The 22,469-nt window shown below is 49.0% G+C and overlaps 1 protein-coding gene across 1 annotated transcript; it reads left to right on the top strand.

Moving 5' to 3' along the window:
- Nucleotides 1–103: 103 nt before the first annotated feature.
- LOC102452423 (C-type lectin domain family 2 member D-like) lies at nucleotides 104–22,173 on the top strand. Its single transcript, XM_075913368.1, has 6 exons — nucleotides 104–168; nucleotides 7,662–7,813; nucleotides 11,604–11,720; nucleotides 15,440–15,621; nucleotides 16,214–16,317; nucleotides 16,535–22,173. The coding sequence occupies exons 1-6, from the start codon at nucleotides 104–106 to the stop codon at nucleotides 16,650–16,652; spliced, it is 738 nt and encodes a 245-aa protein (XP_075769483.1). The 3' UTR covers nucleotides 16,653–22,173.
- The last annotated feature ends 296 nt before the right edge of the window (nucleotides 22,174–22,469 follow it).

Genomic DNA, 22,469 nt, shown 5'->3' with positions numbered 1-22,469 from the left:
CCAGGACACCCCATTCCTCAAATGGGATCAGAACCCCAAATAAACCATTCAGGGAAGCCCCCTTTAACAGTAACAGGAGGATGTACACTCGGGGCTCCCTATGATGGGCCAGACTAGGCCCAACGCCTCCTACAGCAGGCTAGTGGCCTTGCTGCACCCCAAGCCAGGGTGAGGAGCAGAGAAGAGGTCCTCCAGGCATGATAGAGTGGATGTTTCTGCAGCAGCCAATCAGGACCTAGCAGATGGGTATTAAAGAAGCTGAGGGGGTAGTGCCTGGCAGTTCCCTTCAGTAGCTCCACCCAACCAGATCTATATCCAGACTGGGAAACCAGCACTACGGACAGCTCCCAGTGCGAGCTGAACCTAGATGGGACAAGGCCCATGTCCGAAGACTGGCCACAGGACCAGGCTTAGATCTTGCACGACAACCCCTTTGCCACAGAGTGGTGCTCACATGCGAGTAGTCCCCATTACACCCTCCTGGGGAACAACTATTTACATTGGGCTTAATGGTAAATAAAAGTGATTTTATTCAGTACAAACTGTGGGATTTAAGTGGTTGCAAGTGAAAACAGGCAGAGCAAAGAAAATTACAAATTTAAAAGAACAGAAAATGCAGAACTAGTTCTAACACATTAAAACTTATTGCAAAGTTATCTTTAAACTACTGTTATTTCGGCTAACCCTCCAAGCCAGAGAAAACCTTTTTCTCCCTGGCTACTTCCTTGGGTGTGTTGTGCCAACCAAAGACTAAGAGGCTACGTCTAGACTGGCATGATTTTCCGGAAATGCTTTTAATGGAAGAGTTTTCCGGAAATTCTTTTAACAGAAAAGTTTTCCGTTAAAAGCATTTTCTGAAAAGAGTGTCTAGATTGGCAGGACGCTATTCCGCAAAAACACTTTTTGTGGAAAAGCGTCTGTGGCCAATCTAGACGCACTTTTCCGCAAAAAAGCCCTGATCGCCATTTTCGTGATCGGGGCTTTTTTGTGGAAAACAAATCTCAGCTGTCTACACTGGCCCTTTTGCACAAAAGTTTTTCAGAAAAAGACTTTTTCCCGAATGGGAACAGCACAGTATTTCCGCAAAAGCATTGACAATCTTACATGAGATCATCAGTGCTTTTGCGGAAATTCAAGCGGCCAGTCTAGACACAGCCAGAGCCTGCAAACTGCATCTTAAATAGACTTCCTTTTGGCTGGAATTCATTGATTCTACATTCTCCCCCCTGCATGGAATATTATTTGATTAGACCCTACCAGTTCAGAAGGTCATGTATTCCTACAACCAACCACTGCATAGACTTAAAGGACAAAGGAAGCTGTTTACAGGTGATCACCCAGACACTGAGGGGTCCGAGCACTGGAAACACCTTTGGTGGCTTTCATTTATGTATTTAAATTCATAAACCATTCTCTATCCCATATCTCTCATTTTAAATACAAGAGTGATACATGCACCAAAATGAGATATATGGATCCAGCAGATTGCCGCATGAAAATTGATAGGTTATATGATGTATTTTGTCCAAAGCATCTTTGAGTTCTGTGTTGTTATATCCATAGGACAATTTCATGAGGGGGTGGGGAGAATCTATCACACTATGAATGTTTGGGTTTTGTACATGTGTGTATATAACACAAATGAGACTAGCTGGTAACCTATTCATTGAGCTCATTTGAAATTGGAGGTGAAAGGCGTTCAGCAGGGTGAGTAGCAGTGGTCCCTCAAAGATTTCCCATCGGTGAGCGGAATGAGTTTGGTCTTGTGCACCCACATTGACATCATGTGCGCTTGTTTGGATGTGTGCCACCGTGGCACCCACCAGAAACACACACACACACACACACACACACACACACACACACACACACACACCTTAAAAAATGTAACTTCTTATACAAGAAAAAATAGTAAACCAAGGGATCATTAACAAGGTTCATGACCCTGTGGTACAGGAATCAGGTAACGGGGGAAGGGATTCAGGCCAGGGGGTGCAGGATTCAGGGCAAGGAGGATCTCAGGTTGGGGGCTGAGAGGTTGGGGAGGTGGCTGCCCATTCCTCCAGCAGTTCCTTGCAGGACTAGGCTTCTCGGCCCCCCAGGAAGCTGCTTGCTGGAGGGGGGGGGGAAGCGGAGCTGAGCACTGCCCGACCCCTGGCCAGCCGGAAGCTGTTTATGGGAGGAAGGGATGGGGCTCCATTGATCCACAGACAAGCGGGGAGCAGGGGCTGCACTGCCCAGCGCTCCCAGCCCACTCTTAGGGTAAGGAGGCAAGGGCTGTGGCTGGCAGCCTCCCACCTAGACAGAGCGGCCGCCACGATGCACCGTACAGTGGCTTGAGCCCCGTTTGAGGCACCCGAACAGCTGCCCCCCACCACATGACTCCGGCCCCGGAACCCCAAATAACCACTCCCAGCCCCACGGCTCCGTCAGCCAGGGCACAGCGTCCTGCCTGCCATAGCTGGAGCCCAAGCTGCCACAGGAGGGACAGCCCCACTGCACCCCGGCTCTAGCCAGAGCAAACGGGTAGGGCAACTCGCCGGTCATCACTCGGCCCCACTAGACCATCCCCGGCACCTTTCAGCTTCTGGTACAGTAGGAACATGAGTGGTGGGCAGTGCTGCTGGGCGTCACTGCAGGTGCAGTGCACAGGCCTCAAATTTGTTGTGCATGGCCACGCAGAGGTGCCGCTTAGAGGGAATCCTGGTGAGTAGAACAAGCACGAATAAAGAACAGCCAGGCAGTGCTCACAAGATCCGGTGTTTAATGTCAGGGGTAAGACATTAGTCAGGGAAAGTACAGAAGACCAGAGAATGGTACAAAAGTACTGTTGGTACTTACCTGGTGTTGGTACTTACCTGGTATCACAAACAGCTACAGCTTATTGGGGGAAAGAGAAGAACTGGAAGCTGCCTAAGAGCTGCTGTATAAGCTACTCTTCTACCAAGAGCAGGGAGTTAACAATCCAGGAAATTAGACTGCATACAAATGGTTAAACAAACTATTTGAAAGGGGAGGAGGGAAGGTTTCTTACCAAAAGATAGGAAAGGCTTATCCTCTACCCACCTCAACCATACAGATGCTCTTCCAAATGTTGTACTCTATCAGACTGACAGACACTGCTTTTTAGTTATCATTTCTAGGTCAACAGGAAGCCAAAGGTTCCCGTATCGTTGACTAGCAGCTCACAGTAAGCTCACTAACTAAAATCTCTAGGGGAAATACATTTGAGCATTTTGGAGAAAATAAGTGGTGGGCAAAGGGATTGGTTTTTATCAGAATAATATTAAAGTTAAAAACCAGCTCTTTAGAAAAGTTACATCTAATCCTTTTGATTCATTGGGCTGCAGCTAGTATTCGCATAGAAGGGAAAGCAAACTCTTGTTTACCAGTGACCCCGTTCTCTCTCTGTGAACTTGTAAGTGGGAGGCATTAGAAAATGAGGGTAACACCCATAGAGGAAATCCAAGTATTAATATTGTGACCTTCATGTTTGTATTAACCAATCACCATCACAAACTCTGGGGTTGCTGTTCATTATGGTTCCAAAACTAAGCCTCAAGATAGTTGCGATTTCAAACAGACCCAGTAAAGGAAACCAGCAATGTTTGTTCTTTTTGCTTTGCACAGGAAGTGTCTTAGGAAAATGCAGCTGCCTTTGCTACCTACAATCTAGTTATCGATACAAGTTTGAATTTTTCAACAGAAGATATTCAACTTATCCCTGGCCATTTCCCTTTTACATAGCCTAAACAAATAAAGTTTGTATTTTAGTATTTGTCTAATATTTTAAATGAATGCTACTGGTTTCCAAAATGAGTAAAAGGAATAAAAGTATAATGCAAAGCAGAGCGGATATTCTAGCGTGTGCAGTGGTGAAGCCATGTGACTGTACTAAGGAGGCAACAGCAAAGAAATTACAGCTACTTAAAGGATACTGGTATCAGAGGGGTAGCTGTGTCAGTCTGGATCTGCAAAAGCGACACGGAGTCCTGTGGCACCTTAGAGACTAACAGATATATTGGAGCATAAGCTCTCGTGGGCGAAGACCCAGTTTGTCATGCATCTGACGTAGTAAGTCTTTGCCCATGAAACCTTATGCTCTAATCAATCTGTTAGTCTATAAGGTGCCACGGGACTTCTTGTCATTTTTAAAGGATACTGACGGGTCGTACCCAGACAGAAGTGTTCTTTAGCATGGGGCACTACTGTCTGATTAAATAGCTTCCCAGATTGTCCAGTCAATATGTGGATAAGTTTTGGACACTCAGGGAACGAGGCTCTTTCAGCAGAGGTGTCTCCATCATAGGCTCTTTGAACAGTTGGAGCTGGGTAAGCCTACACTTTTTTTATTCCTGCACTCTCAGGAGTCCCCTCTCTTACACTATACAGTTGCTGCTGCCCTTCTCAATGGCCTGGTTTTAATTGAAATCGGAAACAGATTGAGACGAGCTAAGAGTTACCCTCTCACTCGTGTCCTAATCTAGGGGCTAACGATGCAAGAAAACACATTTGAGTCCTAATTAATTGATCAGATCTCTTACTGATTTTTTTTTTTGGGCAGCAGTTTTACATTGTTGACTCTTCTTTAGCTTGTGGGCCAAAGCGCTTGCAAACTCTTCCCAGTGTCCTATCATTCACAGTTAGGGTTGCCAGATGGTTTCAACAAAAATACCAGATGCACTTGCCATGACATCACAATCGACATTCCATCTGAGTTAGAAAATACCCGACATTTCTATATTCTCATTTCTATTGTCTCAATGTGTTTCCCGAACAGAAAGCTCAAATACTGGACCATCCGGTTCCAAACTGGACACTTGGCAACCCTATGCACAGCCTAGATCAGGGTACTCTCCAAGCAGAGGCAACTGGTTAGGGAGGACCCAGCGCGCCGGGTGAGGCTCAGGACATCCCCAACCCCAGATCCTTCTTTCTCCTGCTTTGGACTGGCCCTGCCTCATCCCCACACACACCAGCAGCAGCGGGGAAGCCTAGCAGACTGGCCCCCAGTTCTCTTTGCTCCCCTGCATGGGGCATCTGGTTTGTAAGGCAAAAGAAGGCACAGCCTCCAGAAAGCTGAAGCTGTGCTGACCCCGCTCCCAACTGCTGGGGGGGTTGCTTTGGGGTTCAGGAAGGTCCCAGGGCAGCTGGGAAGACAGAGAAGCCGGGAGCCTCCTCAGCATCTGGGGCTTGATACAAGAAATAAGTATTAGGTACTTAGAAGTTTTATTTGAAGAAAACGTTTCACAAAATCACTATATAATACTGTCTGGTGTATAAGTGCATGCTGGCTCCTAGCTCTTGGTCCTGCTCCTAATGCTGGATTTGGTGCAGAGACTGCAGTATAAGCTTTAGACTACAGAGCCCCAGCTGCTTTCTGGCTTCCAGCTGTGTTTCCATAACAGGAACTGAAAAGCTGATGTTTGTCAGTTAACCATTAAACCAGTCGCATCACGCTCCCCTTTTGATTTTTGAGAAACCCTCCCTCCCCCCAAAAAAACCCTTGTTGAGCTAAAAAAAGGAAACTGACTGGGGCCTAAAAACAATTGCGGCCCCTTTAATTCCCAGGACCTGTGTAAAAAAAAAAAGTGTCCATACTCCAGGCACATGTTCTGGCAAATACCCAAGCCAGGAAAAACAGAAAATACCGGACATTTCACATGGTATTTTCTGAATTTTTTTACCGGATGGACCAGTCTCTTTCTTGGGGGGGATTGTTGTGCAAGAACTGTTTTGTGCAAGAGCGCATCCACACTGCCATGTGCTTTTGTGCAGGAGCATCCATGGCAATGTGGACGCTCTCTTGCACAAGAAAGCTCCGATGGCCATTTTAGCCTCTGTTCCAACGCTTTACTGTAAATTTACTTGGGCAAGAACGTGCGTGCCGTGTAGACGCTCCGCACGTTTTTGCGCCAGAACAGGTGTTCTGGCACAAAAAGCCTATAGGGTAGATGTAGCCAGAAAGAATTGTGAAAATCAGTGACTACTATGTATTTAAAGGCTGTTGAGCAGTAGCTATCAAAATAAAAACACAGCCCAGCAGCAGAACCTGTACAGAGTAATACGAGCAACAGAAATAACATTTGCCAAGTTTACATGTGTCTGACCAAGTGGGTCTTTGCCCAGGAAAGCTTATGCTCCACGAAATCTATTGGTCTATAAGGTGCCACAGGACTCCTCTGGCTTTTGCTAATCCAGACTAACAGGGCTATTCAGTTATAAGGTCAAGAAGACATATTCCTGCTCATCCAGAAATATAATTTATGCCATGATGTGCTGACAGTGTCCGTCTGCTATGTACATTGGACAAATGTCTCATCCACTTCGCCAAAGGATCAATGCCCACAAAACAGCTATCAGACAGTGTCACAAAGAAAAAACAGTTTCTTGCCATTTCAACCAGCCTGGGCATTGTCTCAACGACCTCACCACATGCATCCTGCTTCAAAGACTCTTTAACACAAGACTACAAAGGGAAGGCTCAGAACTGTCATTCATGCTTAAATTTGACACTTTACCACCGAGGGTCTCAACAAAGATGCTAATTACCTTACCTATTACAAAGATAGCTTCCCCAATTATCACCTCTAATATCATTAGCTCACAGACATTAACCTCCTCCTCACCCCCCCCCCCGTCTCCCCTCTGTTCTGAAATTTGATTTGTCCTTTTTATATGTGTTCATTTTTTTTATTGTATCCCTTTGGTATATATGCTCATGCCAATTTTCTTCCACAGTTTCATCTGAGAAAGTGGGTCTGGCCCAGGAAAGCTCATCACCTAATAAACCAGCAGCTACGTCTACACTGGCATGATTTTCCAGAAATGCTTTTAATGGAAAAGTTTTCTGTTAAAAGCATTTTCGGAAGAGCATCTAGATTGGCAGGACGCTTTTCCACAAAAGCATTTTTTGTGGAAAAGTGTCCGTGGCCAATCTAGATGCGCTTTTCCGCAAAAAAGCCCCGATGGCCATTTTCACGATCGGGTCTTTTTTGCAGAAAACAAATCTCTGCTGTCTACACTGGCCCTTTTGCGCAAAATTTTTTTTGAAAAAGACTTTTGCCGGGAGCAACATAGTATTTCCGCAAAAGCAGTGACAATCTTACATGAGATCGTCAATGCTTTTGTGGATATTCAAGCGGCCAGTGTAGACAGCTGGCAAGTTTTTTCCGCAAAAGCAGATGATTTTGTGGAAAAACTTGCTAGTCCAGACACAGCATTAGTTAGTCTTTAAAGTGCTGCATAATCCTGTCTTTTGTTAGGGCTACTTCCCCTCTGATACTATTTGCCAAGGAGCAAAACTATCATTGCAAGCAGGGGAGTGCAACTCAGGGAACCGGGGCAGCGAAGAGAACACACGTGGGACATGTGAGACTTCGCGTCCTCTGCTCGGCCCCTTTGCTCCCTTTTTAACACAGCTGTAAAATGTAGGCAGCGGAAATTGACGCGTCCTGTGGGCAGGGCGACGGGCGGGGTTTCCACAGGGCTACTAGCGTGCTCCGTGCCCCTACTGGCAGAGTCCTGTGCAAACCTCTGAGATCCCATCGGCTCCTCTATCCCAAGGGCTTCAGAGATCGGACCTGTCCCTCCCCCAGGGCCTGGCTATCGCAGGGGGGCCCGTAGCTCCGGCCGCCGCGCAACACTATAAGCAGCTGAAGCTTCTCTGAATTTCGCGGGCAGCGATGCCGCCTCCCCGCGCAGCGGCAGAGGGCTGGAGCGGATCCATCGCTCCGGCCGGGCCGCTTCGGGGGCTGCTGCCCTCGGCCCCGCGGCTTTGCGCTGGGGCGCGGCGGCGCCCATGGAGGGAGCGGTGAGCGCAGCGCGACACAGCCCCGGGGTGGGGGAGGAGAGATTTACTGGGAGGGGACTCACCGGGGCGGGGGGGGGGGATCGCGGGGGCCCCAGAATAATGGGGGGGGGGGGATTTGTTTGTATTTGGGGCTGGGACCGAGCTACCGGGGGCTGAGCCCCGTTTGGGGCGGGCGTGGCCTGGGGGGCTGCCCCACCAGCAGGGAGGGAGGCGAGACCCACACGGGGGGGGGGGGGCTGTATTGGGGAGCGGCGGATCTCGGGGCTCCCGCCCCAGCTGCTCCCCTCTTTGGCTGGGTAGCGAGGGCGGGGTCGGTGCGTGGTTTTTGGGTCTGCTACGACGGGGCCGCCCTTTCACTGCGCCTCTGGGGGGTGGCAGAATTTCCCGTTGTCACAAACGCACCTTGCAGGGGCGGGGCTGCAGTTCCGCCCGGGCCCGCTAGAGGCCGCTGTGGTGCCGGGACCCGCCCAGCTGCGTTCTGCTGCTAACAGGCGGGTGCACGGATCTCAGGTCCCTGCCCGCCCCTCTGGCTGCAGCCGCCTCCGGCCCTCTGTGCATGGGGGAGAACCTGGAGCCCCAGGCGGCCGCCCCTTTTCTGGCTCGTCCAGAACCTCTTCCTGACATGCCGGCTGCACTTCCCCGTCGCTTATTTCTCTCCCCGTTTCCCCCCATCCTGCTCCCCACAAAGTCGTTTGAACACCTTGTCCATTTGCTCCTGGCCAAAGCTGCCATCAACCACACCAGGAGAGGGGGGGCTCGGCGACAGGTGAAATCAGGAGGCGCAGAAATAAGTCCCCCTATCCAGGCAGAGTCCCTCGGGGCATTCACTGGCTCCCTGCACAGCTTGGAGGAGCAGTGGGCCCTGTGTGAGGTTCTCTGCTCAATGTACCCCTCCTACTTCCTATTTGATCTGAGGAAGTGGGTCTGGCCCACGAAAGCTCATCATCTAATAAACCATCTTGTTAGTCTTTAAAGTGCTACATTGTCCTGCATTTTGCTTCAGCTACCCCAGACTAACACGGCTACATTTCTATCACCCTCCTACTTCCCTCGTTTTAAACCAGTGACTTGCAGCCTGACTCTGTTTTGTGTTAGTGTTACCCAAATAATCAGTTGAGTCCTGGCCCCAGTGGTCACTCTACCAAGGCTGGTGAAGGGGCCTTTAGAAGTGGGTGCGGTTTTTCCCACCCACCTTTCAGAACTCAAATAGTGTGTGGTCAGTGTGGGGTGAGAAACCACCCCTGTTCCCAGCTGGCCTCTGTCCCCTGGACGGCTATGCGCTTCTGTCAACCCTGGCAATGAACCACTCAGTGCGCTCCGCCACCCAGCGCCCTGCCAGCTGGGACCGCCCCACCCTGCCCCTACAGCCACTGGGGAGTTGCCCACCGCTGGGTGGGTCGTGCTGGAGCCACGGAGCAGGGGGAGCCTCAGCCCTTCCCTGCAGCCCTGGCTGTAGCTGTTGGCTGCGCGGCAGTGCCACCTCGGTGGGGCTCTGGGCTGAGATTGACTCAGACTTGTAGGAGAACGTGTCCACGCTGATGGGTGAGGTAAGGGGGATAATTACTCCCAGGCCCGGCCATTGCAGGGGGGGGGGGGGCTGTAGCGTGTGGCCACCAGTGCTGCAGGAACAGCAGCAGCTAGGGTTGCCAGATGGTTTTAAAAAAAAAAAGACAAAAATTTGATAAATTTGTTAAGGGGGGGGGGGGGGGGAAAAAGGGCCAGGGAGTAACCAGGAAGACCTGGCGGGGTAGGGGAAGAGTGAAATTCACTTAAGACTTGGAGCTGGGAGAATGAAATGTTGTTATCCATATTGTATGATTAAAAGGTGAAAGACCTGAACTTAATATGACCTGGCTTAGGGTCTACCATATCTTGAACACTAAGCAGAGGATAGTGAGTCACATCTAACTGAAAGTCACAGAAGATGGAAACAGGTTTTATTTCTGGTGGTGTAGAGTCTATTTGCAAGTCCTTATCTGACCAATGAGCAAAAATCATTGATAAAATCTTGGGTAGACTGATCTTGGACTCAACATGCAGGCAGTGTGTTGAAGGGCAGTGCGAAGGAGGCAATGGTGGTGAGGTACCATATTACCTAGTGAAATAATTGGTGCTGAATCACTAAGGATTGGAATTTGACCACAGAACTGACACTTTGTTAACAAAGACTTAATTTTTGCTATTTAAAAAGTAAATCAATAGAGCAGTAAACTGCAACGCTCTCTGGTAACTTTTTAAAAATCAAACTTTAAACTTTATTGAAAAAATTGGATAGTTTGCAATTGAAATTTGATCTACACTTAAGGCAACTGATTTAATTTTGTGTAAGGATGACTGTATTGATATACATTTTGATCAGATCTACTTCTGATGTGATTTTTTTTTTTTTTTTTTTGCTCAACAAAAAATCCCGGGTGGGCGGGGAGGGGAGGCCCACTAAAATGGTTTGAATTGGGCCCCGTACTTCCTAAAGTGGGCCCTGGTGAAAGTGATCATGAAATCATAGGTTGTGTCTACACTGGCACCTTTTTCCGGAAATGCTTAAAACGGAACAGTTTTCCGTTATAAGTATTTCCGGAAAAAGAGCGTCTAATTGGCAGGATGCTTTTCTGGAAAAGCCCTCGGGGCTTTTTTGCAGAAAAGACTACTGTGCTGTCTACATTGGCCCTTTTCCGGAACAGTTTTCCGGAAAAAGGACTTTTGCCCGAGCGGGAGCAGCATAGTTTTTCCGGAAAAGCAGCTGATTTCTTACAGTAAATCGTCAGTGCTTTTCCGGAAATTCAAGGGGCCAGTGTAGACAGCTTGCAGCTTATTCCGGAAAAGCGGCTGCTTTTCTGGAATAAGTGGCCCAGTGTAGACCCAGCCATAGAGTTCACAATCCTAAGGAATAGAAAACAGAAAATAGAGACAATGGATTTTGGGAAGGTGGATTTTGATAAGCTCAGAGACCTGATAGGTAAGGTCCCATGGGAATCAAGACTGAGGGGAAAAACAGCTGAGGAGAGTTGGCAGTTTTTCAAAGGGACATTATTAAGGGCCCAAAAGCAAGCTATTCCGATGTGTCAGAAAGATAGAAAATATGGCAAAAGACTGCCTTGGCTTAACCATGAGATCTTTCATGATCTAAAAATAAAAAAGGAGTCCTATAAAAAATGGAAAGTAGGACAAATTACACAGGATGAATATAGGCAAACAACACAGGAATGCAGGGGCAAGATTAGAAAGGCAAAGGAACAAAATGAGCTCAAACTAGCTACAGGAATAAAGGGAAACAAGAAGACTTTTTATAAATACATTAGAAGCAAGAGGAAGACCAAGGACAGGGTAGGCCCACTGGTCAGTGAGGAGGGAGAAACAGGAACAGGAAACTTGGAAATGGCAGAGATGCTTAATGACTTCTTTGTTTCGGTCTTCACCGAGAAGTCTGAAGGAATGCCTAAGATAGGGAATGCTAGTGGGAAGGGGGTAGGTTTAGAAGATAAAATAAAAAAAGAACAAGTGAAAAATATCCAGACTGCCAGTCTCTTGTCAGAATTGTTCCTGATGCTTGATCGTCCTCCTCCTTCCTATGAATCCCTCTGAATTCTGCAGGGCCTGTGTTGGACATTCACTGAGCTAATGAATCACACAGGGGTGAATGGGGGAGTGAGAGTCTCCTTCTCAGCCTGGGTGGGGCGTTACTATCTGTGTTGAGAACAGGGAAACAACCGTTATAGAAATTGCCACGTGTGGGTCAGATCAGAGCCCTATGGCAACAGTTCTGGTCTCACTGATGGGTTTTATCTTCCAGATAATGGAGCTCACTCCAGCTCCAGCGAACCTGCGCTATGGAAACGTCCAGGTGTCGTCTGGGCCATAATCGTGGCTCTGGGGGTCGTCATCGTTGCTTTAGCAGCAGCTCTGAGAGGTAAGTGCCCACCCCCTGATGTCCAGTCTCTGGGCATGGAGCTTTCTGTCTTTGTTGCTTGCAGCGCCCTGATGTCTGCTCCTGGGCTCTCAGAAGTGGCTCTAGGGTCTTTCATAAGAACATCAGAGCGGCCAGACTGGGTCAGACCAAAGGCCCATCCAGCCCAGTGTCGTGTCGGCCCACAGTGGCCAGTGCCAGGTGCCCCAGAGGGAGGGATCATAACAGGGAACATCCAGTGACCCCTCCCCGTCACCCATTCCCAGCCCCCGACACACAGAGGCCAGGGACCCCCTCCCTGGCTAATAGCTATTGATGGACCTAACCTCCAGGAATGTCTCTGACTTTCTTCTAGTTCCCTCTCCCCTCCTGCCCAATCACTGTCTGACCTGAGGGCATCACAGACACTAACAGATTTCTCCTCATGGTCCTGTGAGGCAGGTCCCCTTTATGTGGTGGGGGATCCAAGCACCGCGGCCTCTTTCCACAAAGGGCACCAAGGTGCCCAAGTCCCAGTTTCAGGCACCCTGTGATCCCCCAGACCTCTGCATGGCCGCCGCAGAACGCTGGGAACACCTGAACTCCCCTGGGGACGACAGTTTTGTCGTAGAAGTTCCCGCCGTGCCTCTGACTATGGGCAGGTGCTGCTGTGTGGCCCTTGGCCTCTGGGGGCCAAAGGATGATTGTACTCATGGGGTGGTTTCTGGCAGGTGAGCATAGGTTGCCAGCCTCTGTGAAACAGGTGTGGGGGGGGAAAGACTCCCTCCCCCCCCACCCTTAACCGTGCTCAGGTCTCTCCCATGGGGTGTGACACACACTAGTTCCAGTCTCCTCTGCCTGAGGTCAGACCAGATCTGACCAGGGGTCTCCCACCTTCCAGGGGAGGGCCCCGCCACTGAGCGCTGGAGGGGGCAGGAGGTCATCTCCGTATTTCCCATGGAAGTTGTTCCACTTCGGTTACTGAATTCAAGAACGACTTAGTAGGACACTCTGGTCTAGTGCTCAGGGCACCCCTCCCCCCTCCCCCCGAGAGGCAGGAACATCCCTGCTCACCAGGGAGCGGGGACTGAAGCAAGGCCCGCCAAATCCAGCTGTGAGCCCTGCCGGGGGGGGGGGGGGGGGGGAGAGGGAGTGTTCAAGGTTATCTCAGAGGCTGCTTTTTTCCCCACCCCAAAACCCTGGAGTCCCCAGGCTAATGCCCTAACCCTTAGGCTAATACAGAGCGTACCCCACCTACCTTCTTTCAGGGCATCCCTTCTCCATCCTTCCTAATGGGGCAGCAGGTGCTGACCCTGGTGGCAGTGACAGTCCCCGGGTGGGCGGGGCACGAACACACAACTAGGGGGTCCCCAGGCCAGAGGTTAGATGCCTAGCTCTCCCAAGAGCTGACCTAGGTACCTGGTTCTAGGGCAAGTTCCCTACTGTAGGTGATTAGCAGGGCTGGCACCTCCTTGCGGCCAGAGCTTGTGTACTGAGCTGTGAGGGGGTAGGATGCAGGGCGCAGCCCTGTTCAATGTCTCCTACTGGGTGGCTCAGGCAGCCCCTGTCTAGCCTGCTGGCTGTTATGGGTCCCATTCGTAGGCTCAGTCCCACCTGGTGCAAGACCAAACCCCGCTGAGGCTCTGCTATTGAAAAGGCAGTAGGAGACAGGCAGCCAGCCCCCTAGCTCCTACTGCGTTTTAAATTGCAGAGCTGCATCGGAGTTTTGTCCCGCATCCGGCGCGATCCAGAATTGAGCCGACCTGCCTGCACAGTCAGCAGCAACCCCTGTATGTGGGAGGACCCAACTTCCCACTGGAACTGCCCGTGCACAAGGACAGCCTCCCTCCTCCCCCAACCTCTGATAGAGGCAGCAGTGACGTTGGGGGATAGGCGGCACCATGGAGACAGAACTGGTGGGGGACCAGCTTTTAGGTTGGCTCCCCCCCAAACACCGGCTCCTGCTTCCCATCGCTCCTCTTGCTGCTTCTGATACAGAGGCAGCAAAGATGCGGGGGGGGAGGCAAGCAGTCAATAGGTCGACTTCTCCTTTACATCCCTCTTTGGTGAGGGACCTTGTCAAAGGGTTTGTATAGGTATAAGCACACGATATCCCCTGGATCCCTCCTGTCCATATGCTTGTGGACCCCTTCAGAGCAGTCTAGTCGATTTAAGATTTAAATGGCTTTTGGGAGCAAGACCAGCAGCAGCAAATGCAGCAGGTCATGCCCCCTCTTTGGGGGCTGATTGTCCCTAGTGACCATTCTATGGAATTGATTGAGTTGCGGCTGTATTGAGCACAAAACTAGCAGCCTTGGGAACTTGCTGACACAGGAGGTTCCTGAGTCCCAGAGCTCAGCAGGATGCATAATAGGACCGGACCTTGACGTGGATCATGAAACCATCCAGAGTCAGACACTGAGTCCTCTACAAAGGGGGATGTTTCAGGCCTCGAGGCAGCCGGGGCCTGGGAGACATGCTCTCCTGACCCTGCGGGCAGGCTGCTCTCTCTCTGGATCAGGGTATGACTAGAAGGAATAGAAACCTTCCCGCTTTGGGGACCTGGCCAGCCTCTAATTGCACTTTGGGGAGGAATTATTCCCTTGGGCAGCCATTTCCACCACTGCCCACTACGGGGTGTCTTGCCTTCCTTTGAAACAGCTGGTGTTAGTGGTGGCAGCTCTCAGGGTAGGTCTACACTGCGGAGTTTTTCCAGAAAAATGACACTTTACGTCTGCACTGCAATTGTGTTCTTTCGACAATTTTTCCCAACAGTGGTAAATGTCTTTCAATGAGGAAGAAACCTATTTCCAAAGGAGCTCTTTCGGAAAAAGTCGTGTGTGGATGGGGAAGAGGTGGTGGGTTTTTTGTTTGTTTTTCAAAAGAAGAGGTCTCCAGGTTAAAAGGACAGGTGCCCTGGTGGCCACTCCATCCATAGTAATCACAACTTTAAATGCGCGAGAGAGTCCAATCAATGTGAAACAAAAGACAGGACTATGCAGCACTTTAAAGACTAACAAGATGGTTTATTAGATGATGAGCTTTTGTGGGCCAGACCCACTTCCTCAGATCAAATTGTGGAAGAAAATTGGCATGACCATAATATGTACCAAAGGGATACAACCAAAAAAAGTGAACACATATAAAATTGACAAATCAGATTTTAGAACAGAGCGGGGATGAGGGGGGGAGGTTAGTGTCTATGAGATAATGATAATGGGATGATAATTGGGGAAGCTATCTTTGTAATGGGTAAGAAAATTAGCAGCTTTAAGGCCCATTCATAAAGTGCCAAATTTAAGCATGAATGACACTTTGTAGTCTTGTGTTAAAGTCTCTTTGAAGCAGGATGCATGTAGTGAGGTTGTTGAGACAATGCCCAGTCTGGTTGAAATGGCAAGAAACTGTTTTTTCTTTGTGAAATTGATGTCTGACTTGTGTGCACACTCTTTTTCTTTTGAAAAAGCAGATTGCTTGTTTGATGCGCTTTTGCTGGATGGACGCTCTCTTTCAAAAGAAGTTTTTCTTGAAGATCTCTTCCGGAAAAGCTTCGTCCGAAAGGAGCCGGCAGTCTAGACGTAGCCTGAGAGAGCAGCCGAGTAGCCCATTAGTCTGTTCCAATCTGGCTGTTCCTGTGCTTCTGTTCCTGCTCGTTCCCCATGGAAAGATGAGGGAAGGATCAATTTCCTACCTGGGTTCCCCCCCCCCACCCCATCCTCTCTCACTTTCTCTGTTTTTTTTAGTGGAAAAATCTAAGCATCTTCCTCCGTGCCCTGCTGCTGCCCCTGAGTGCCCCAACGGCTGGATCAGGATCCGAGGGAGATGTTACTATTTTTCTAAGGCTCAAGGGGACTGGAGCTACAGCTGGAACAACTGCTCCTCACACGCTGCCTCCCTGGCCGGGATTGAAATTCTGCAGGAGCTGGTGAGCAGCCCGTAGGCTTTTTACCAAGCCCAGCGACCGCTGGGTTAGAGTCGGTGCTGTTCTGGCAGCTGAACTCTGGCCGGGCCTGGGGTTCCAGCCTTCCCGACAATGCATCTGCTCAGAGCCCCAGTGGGAGATTTCCTCTGTACCAGGCTGGGAAGCTCAGTCCTCTCCAGGGGCTGCCTGATGGCTCTCAGGGTTGAGAACCTGCATCCCCAGCCAACTCCTGGAGACTTCTCATGTGGGCAGGGGGGATCCAGCTGAAAGGGAGTCCTGCTGTGTGCTCCCCGCCCTCCACTGCCCTGGTGGGAGGGGTCTGTCAGCCCTCCCCTTACAGCTCCCCGCTGGCCCTGCTGTGCCCTGAGAAGGGGCTGCTGGGCAGACAGCGCTTGCTGCTGAATTTCTGCTTCACCCAGTAGGTGCCACAGCCCCAGGAGGAGGGAGAGTGAAGGGTTAACACTGAGCTGATCCCTTCACCCAGTCACAAAGGCTGATGTCTCTAGAAATGCCGGCTGCCCAGCACTCCCTGGGATGTGGGGGCAGCCCAGAGCCAGGGTCTATCACAGCTGATGGCTTTGATTGTATTTCTAAGGCTTCCCTGCTGCCCTACCCAGGCAAACTGGACCACTGGATCGGCCTCCGGAAGGACGCAGGCGGGGTCTGGAGATGGGTCAATGGCACCGAGTTTGACCATCGGTGAGTCTGTTTCTCTGCGTTGGGTGGGAGTTGATGGAAATGCCCCACTGGCTGCTTTCACCTCCCCTCCTGCCCGAAATGGGGCCTGTGGCTGGTGCAGGGAGGGGGGGATCCTGACGGGTTGTGAGTGCAGCAGCAAATCTCCCCCTCCTGGGGTGTCTCCTCTGGACTCTGTTGCTGCGCGCTGACTCTGGCTCTGACTGCCTCTGGCTTGCAGGTTTGAAATACAAGGAGGAGCCGACTGTGCCTACCTGGATAGAGACCTCGACGTCAGCAGCTCCAGCTGCAGCAGGCTTAGAAGATGGCTCTGCAGCAAACCCAATACCCCTCTATAGTGAGAGGTGCATGTTGGGGGAGGGCACTTGTGAACTCAATGCAATTGGAGACCAAATATGACACAGCCTGGATCTGGTCCCCCTTCATGTCCCCTACGTGTGTTCAAGAAAAGGGGCATAAAGCGAGGAACAGCCACAAGAACAATACAGATTAGAGATTTCACAATTTAAAGTAAACTTGGTTCATGGTGAAGTCCCTCAATGCAAGGTCTAGAGAACATGACCTATGAAGCCAGGCTTCATGAACTGTGCTTGTTTAGTTTGGAAAAAAGAAGATTAAGGGGGGGACATGATAGCGGTTTTCAAATATCTAAAAGGGTGTCACAAGGAGGAAGGAGAAAATTTGTTCCTCTTGATTTCTGAGGACAGGACAAGGAGTAATGGGCTTAAAGTGCAGCAGGGGAGGTTTAGATTGGACATTAGGAAAAAATTCCTAACTGTCAGGGTGGTCAAATATTGGAATAAATTGCCAAGGGAGGTGGTGGAATCTCCCTCTCTGGAGATATTTAAGAACAGGTTAGATAGACATCTGTCAGGGATGGTGTAGACAGAGCTTGGTCCTGCCTTGAGGGCAGGGGGCTGGACTCGATGACCTCTTGAGGTCCCTTCCAGTCCTATTATTCTATGATTCTATAATGCAGGGTCTCAGTAACGTTTCTGCCCAAAGACTCAGGCCAGATGAGCTCCCAAAATCCAATGGCTTTTTTCTCTTGTCATGGGTGAAAAGAGAGAGGTAGAGAGGGAGGAAAAGTTTGGGGTGTTTTTGTCCCTCACTTCTGTAGTCCGATGTTCCTTTGGGTATGTCTACACTAGCCCCCTATTTCGAAATACCTGCAAGGAGGCTTAACAGGTAATTCGATTTAGGGGCTTTAATTTGAAATACCAGGTCCCAGCCGTGTGTAGACATTCAAAAATGTAAATTTCAAAAATGGTGACCGGCCGGGAAGATGCAAGTCAAGCGCGGGATATTTAAATCCTGGGCTTGATTTGCAACTTCAAATGTCTACATTAGCCTCCGTATTTTGAAATAGGGGGCTAGTGTAGACATACCCTTTGAGATGCATTCTCCTGAAGATCACCCCTCTCAGCAAAGTTAATTAAAACAGTAAAGAAGCAACATGATGTCTGTGGTGACATGGTCTGTCCTGTTTCTTCTCCCCTCTGGCTCCTGAAAGGCGGATTTTCCTTGTCTCCCATCTTCTCCCTCTTGCGCTCTGAGGATCTCATATACAACTTATACGTAAATCGAGGGGAACTCACTTTTCTTTGTTTCAGGCCTGCCTGAGCAGCTCCGCCTAACTGGGGCTCCCTGGCTTTGAACATGTGCCACCGAGATCTCTTTGGGGAATTCCTAATTTTCCATATAATGCAGCTGCAGACGTTTCACCATGATATTACGGCCCCACAAGTTGTTAGTTTTCAAACAATACTTTACAAAAGGGGTGGGCAATGATTTTTTTTTAATGGGGGACTGCTCCAAAATTTTGGAAAGTGATCAAGGGCCGCATTTCTACAGAGCGGGCGTGAAGTCCGGGACAACAGGTGGGGTGTAGAAGGGAGCTTGGATGGAGGACTGGGGTGCAGGAGGGAGTGTGGGACCTGAGAGGGAGTTATGATCTGAGACAGGGGAATGGAGTTCAGGATCAGGAAGGGGTATGTGTGTGGAAGAGATTCTGGCCTTGGAGAGGGGTATAGGAGGCTCTGGGAGAGAACCGTGACCTGGAGAAGATGGGGAGAGGGGATACAGAGAGCTTGGGTGGTGGCCTGGGGCAGGTAGTTGGGGAAAGAATGGAGGTGGGATGCCAGAGGCAGACTCTGGCTGGGAAGTACATACTCTAGGTAACTCCCAGCCTGCAGCTCTGCAGCCTCCCTGCCTGAGTGCTGGGTGGGCATCTCCATGTGGTTCTGCTCCAGCACATGGAGGGAGGGAGTGAGGAGGCTTCATTCGCTGCCCCTGCCTTCAGCAAAATTTCTCAGCTCTTATTGGCTGGAAACGGGACAATGGGACCAGAAGGATTTTGCTAGAGGACGGTGAAAGCGTGTGAAGCTTTCTCCTCTTTACCCAGACTGCATAGTTCTTAGAGGCCCGCTGTTTAATGCAGCTGCCTCTGCTCTGCAGGACCAAGCACTATAAAGACCATCCCTGATAGATGTTTATCGAACCTGCTCTTAAGTATCTCCAGAGATGGAGATTCCACAACCACTCGAGGCAATTTATTCCAACGTTTAACCACCCTGACAGGAATTTTTCCCCTTCTCTTTGTAACACCCTTTCAGGTATTTTGAATATTGCTAGCATGTCCCCTCTCAGTCTTCTGTTTTCTAAACAAAACCACCCCAATTCTTCAGTCTTCCCCCATCGGTCATGTTTTTGAATTTTAATAATTTTTGTTGCTCTTTTCTGGACCGTCTCCAGTTTTCCAACATCTTCTTGAAATGCGGTGCCCAGAACTGGACACAATACTCCAACTGAGGCCTAATCAGCACAGAGTAGAGCAGAAGAATGACTTCTCATGTCTTGCTCACATTAACTCCTGTTAAGGCATCCCAGAATCATCTTTGCTTTTTTTGTAACCATGTCACACTGGTGATTCGTATTTAGCTTGTGGTCCACCATGGCACCTAGATTCCTTTCTAGGCACTAAATTCATAATCAAACCACCCCCAGTCTTGGTGAGGAATGAATGTGCCTTGTCTTACACGTTTCCATAAAACAATTTTAACACAGAGGATAATTAACCATCGGAACAATTTACAAAGGGTACATTAACATTAAGTGGATTTTTTTCAACCACTGCAAATTTTTTAAATTGATACTGAATTTTTTTTATAGGGATGCTCTATTTCAAAAGGCATTATTGTGGGACTGGTCTCTGGCCCGTGTTGCACAGGCGGTCAGACTCACTAGGCAAGATTACAATGGTCCCCTTCTGACCTTGGAATCTGTCAGTCATGTTTGTCCTAACCTAGATTGCCCTTTAACAAGCGGTAAGACATTGATGCAGGTCTTTCAAACCACTCTGAGTTCCCACTGATCAATAAGTAGAAACCACGAGTAGTTCTCACTGCATCTCGAAGGCCTCCTCCTGGGGTAGTTTTGACTAGTCACTGAGGTTTAAATCTGGCACAAAGGAGATTCCTTTCCACACGTATTAAGGGGGCTTTGTAAATTGAACTGTGATAATATTACGGGCCCAGAAGAAGACACAACTGTAGTCACATCCAGATCCGATGAGTCAGACTCCAAGGTGGTGGGGAAGTTGATTCATTTATGTATTAATAATTGCCGCCAAAATGTCGCAATAACTCAGCATGGATATGGTTCAAGTTACTTTATTACAGTCCCCTGGGCTCTGACCAGATCCGTCTCCTTGTAGCTTCCCCCTTGCTGCTTGGTCAGTCCTGACAGGATAATAACCTCTCCATCGTTACGAGCTTATTAGCCCTTGAGGGAAGAGAGAGGGAGCTGGACCTGCCCACCCTCCCCATGCTGTTCTACTGTTCTTGGGGGCTTGTTGAAGTAATTATTAAAACCATTATTAAAATTATTGTTTGTTTAAGGAGAGATATCTCCCTGTGTAAGGGGGTATGGTCACAGGGCTGCTTCCCGGAGTGCTGATAAAGTCACTAACAATCGCTTCTTTGCTCTCTGGGGCTTCTCCACACCCTGGCCTGCTGGGTCACATCTCCTGGTGTTCCCCAGCCAAGGTACGGAGCTGAGATCACCCCTCCCCTCCAACGCTATGTCTACGCTCGCGGCTTCTTGCGCAAGTACAGCCGTTCTTGCGCAAGAATCTGCAGAGGGTCCCCACTGCCTGCCCGCTCTTGCGCAAGGAAATTTACAGAACGGCGTGGTAAGAGAGGGCTCCTTGTGCAAGAGCTACGCTCTTTTTTATCAGGTACAAGCCCTCTTGCACAGGAGCTCTTGCGCAAAAGGGCAGTGTGGACGCTCGGCAGGGATTTCTTGTGCAAGAAAGCCCTATGGCTAAAATGGCCACCAGAGCTTTCTTGCACAAGAGAGTGTCCACACGGCGATGGGCGCTCTTGCGCAAAAGCACAGCTCGCACATGGCAGTGTGGGCGTTTTCTTGCGCAAGACTTCTTGCACAAGAACCCTTGCACAAGATGTTCTTGCGCAAGAAGCCGCCAGAGAACGGTACAAAAGTACCATTGGTACTTACCTGGTGTTGATACTTACCCGGTATGACAAACAGCTACAGCTTATTGGGGGAAAGAGAAGAACTGGAAACTGCCTAAGAGCTGCTGTATAAGGTGCTCTTCTACCAAGAGCAGGGAGTTAACAATCCGGGAAATTAGACTGCATACAAATGGTTAAACAAACTATTTGAAAGGGGAGGGGGAAATGGTTACTTACTAAAAGGTAGGAAAGGCTTAGACTCTCTTCCAAATGTACTCTATGGCTGTATCTACATTGGCCACTGCTTTTGTGCAAAATCTTGCCGTCTGTCTAAACTGGCCGTCAGTGTTCTTGCACAAGAACTCACAATCTAATGTAAGATCATCAGTGTTCTTGCGCAAGAACTCTAACGCTCCCGCTCGGGAAAAAGCTCTCTTATCCAATTGTTCTTGTGCAAGAGGGTAGTGTAGACAGGGACAGGAATTTCTTGCGCAAGAAAGCCCCGATGGTGAAAATGGCCGCCAGAACTTTCTTGCGCAAGAGAGCATCAACACTGGCATGGTATGCTCTTGCGCAAAAGCACAGCTTTTGCGCAAAGGCACATGCCAGCGTAGATGCTCTCTTGCGCAAATACTTTTAACTCAAGAGTTCTTGCATTAAAAGTATTTGCGCAAGAGAGCACCAGTCTAGACGCAGCCTATCAGACTGACAGACACTGCTTTTTATTTATCATTTCTAGGTCAACAGGAAGCCAAAGGTTCCCATATCTTTGACTAGCAGCTCCCAGCAAGCTCATTAACTAAAACCTCTAGGGGAAACACATTTGAGCGTTTTGGAGAAAAGAAGTGGTAGGCAAAGTGATTTGCTTTTATCAGAATAATATTAAAGTTAAAAACCAGCTCTTTATAAAAGTTACATCTAATCCTTTTGATTCATTGGGTTACATCTAGTGTTCACATGGAAGGGAAAGCAAACTCATGTTTATCAGTGAACCCGCTCTCTCTCTCTGCACTTGTAAGTGGGAGGTATTAGAAAATGAGGGCTAGAAAACGAGGGTAACACCCTTAGGGGAAATTCAAGTATTAATATTATGACCTTCATGTTTGTATTAACCAATCACCGTCACAAACTCTGGGGTTGCTGTTCATTATGGTTCCAAAACTAAGCCTCAAGATAGTTGCGATTTCAAACAGAGCCAGTAAAGGAAACCAGCAATGTTTGTTCTTTTTGCTTTGCACAGGAAGTGTCTTAGGAAAATGCAGCTGCCTTTGCTACCCACAATCTAGTTATCGATACAAGTTTGAATTTTGCAACAGAAGATATTCAACTTATCCCTGGCCATTTCCCTTTTACATAGCCTAAACAAATAAAGTTTGTATTTTAGTATTTGTCTAATATTTTAAATGAATGCTACTGGTTTCCAAAATGAGTAAAAGGAATAAAAGTATAATGCAAAGCAGAGCGGATATTCTAGTGTGTGCAGTAGTGGAGCCATGTGACTGTACTAAGGAGGCAACAGCAAAGAAATTACAGCTACTTAAAGGATACTGGTATCAAAGGGGTAGCTGTGTTAGTCTGGATGTGCAAAAGCGACAAGGAGTCCTGTGGCATCTTATAGACTAACAGATATATTGGAGCATAAGCTTTCGTGGGCGAAGACCCAGTTTGTCATGCATCTGA

The sequence above is a fragment of the Pelodiscus sinensis genome, chromosome 32 (assembly GCF_049634645.1).
Source record: "Pelodiscus sinensis isolate JC-2024 chromosome 32, ASM4963464v1, whole genome shotgun sequence".
NCBI classification, from domain to species: Eukaryota; Metazoa; Chordata; order Testudines; family Trionychidae; genus Pelodiscus; species Pelodiscus sinensis.
This window is presented reverse-complemented; position numbering and strand designations above follow the sequence as displayed.

Coding starts and splice junctions, on each gene's coding strand:
- LOC102452423 (XM_075913368.1), top strand. CDS start 104: ATGGGCCAGACTAGGCCCAACGCCTCCTACAGCAGGCTAGTGGCCTTG. Junction 169..7,661: donor TTGCTGCACCCCAAGCCAGG/GTGAGGAGCAGA, acceptor AAGCAGCTGAAG/CTTCTCTGAATTTCGCGGGC. Junction 15,622..16,213: donor TTGAAATTCTGCAGGAGCTG/GTGAGCAGCCCG, acceptor TGTATTTCTAAG/GCTTCCCTGCTGCCCTACCC.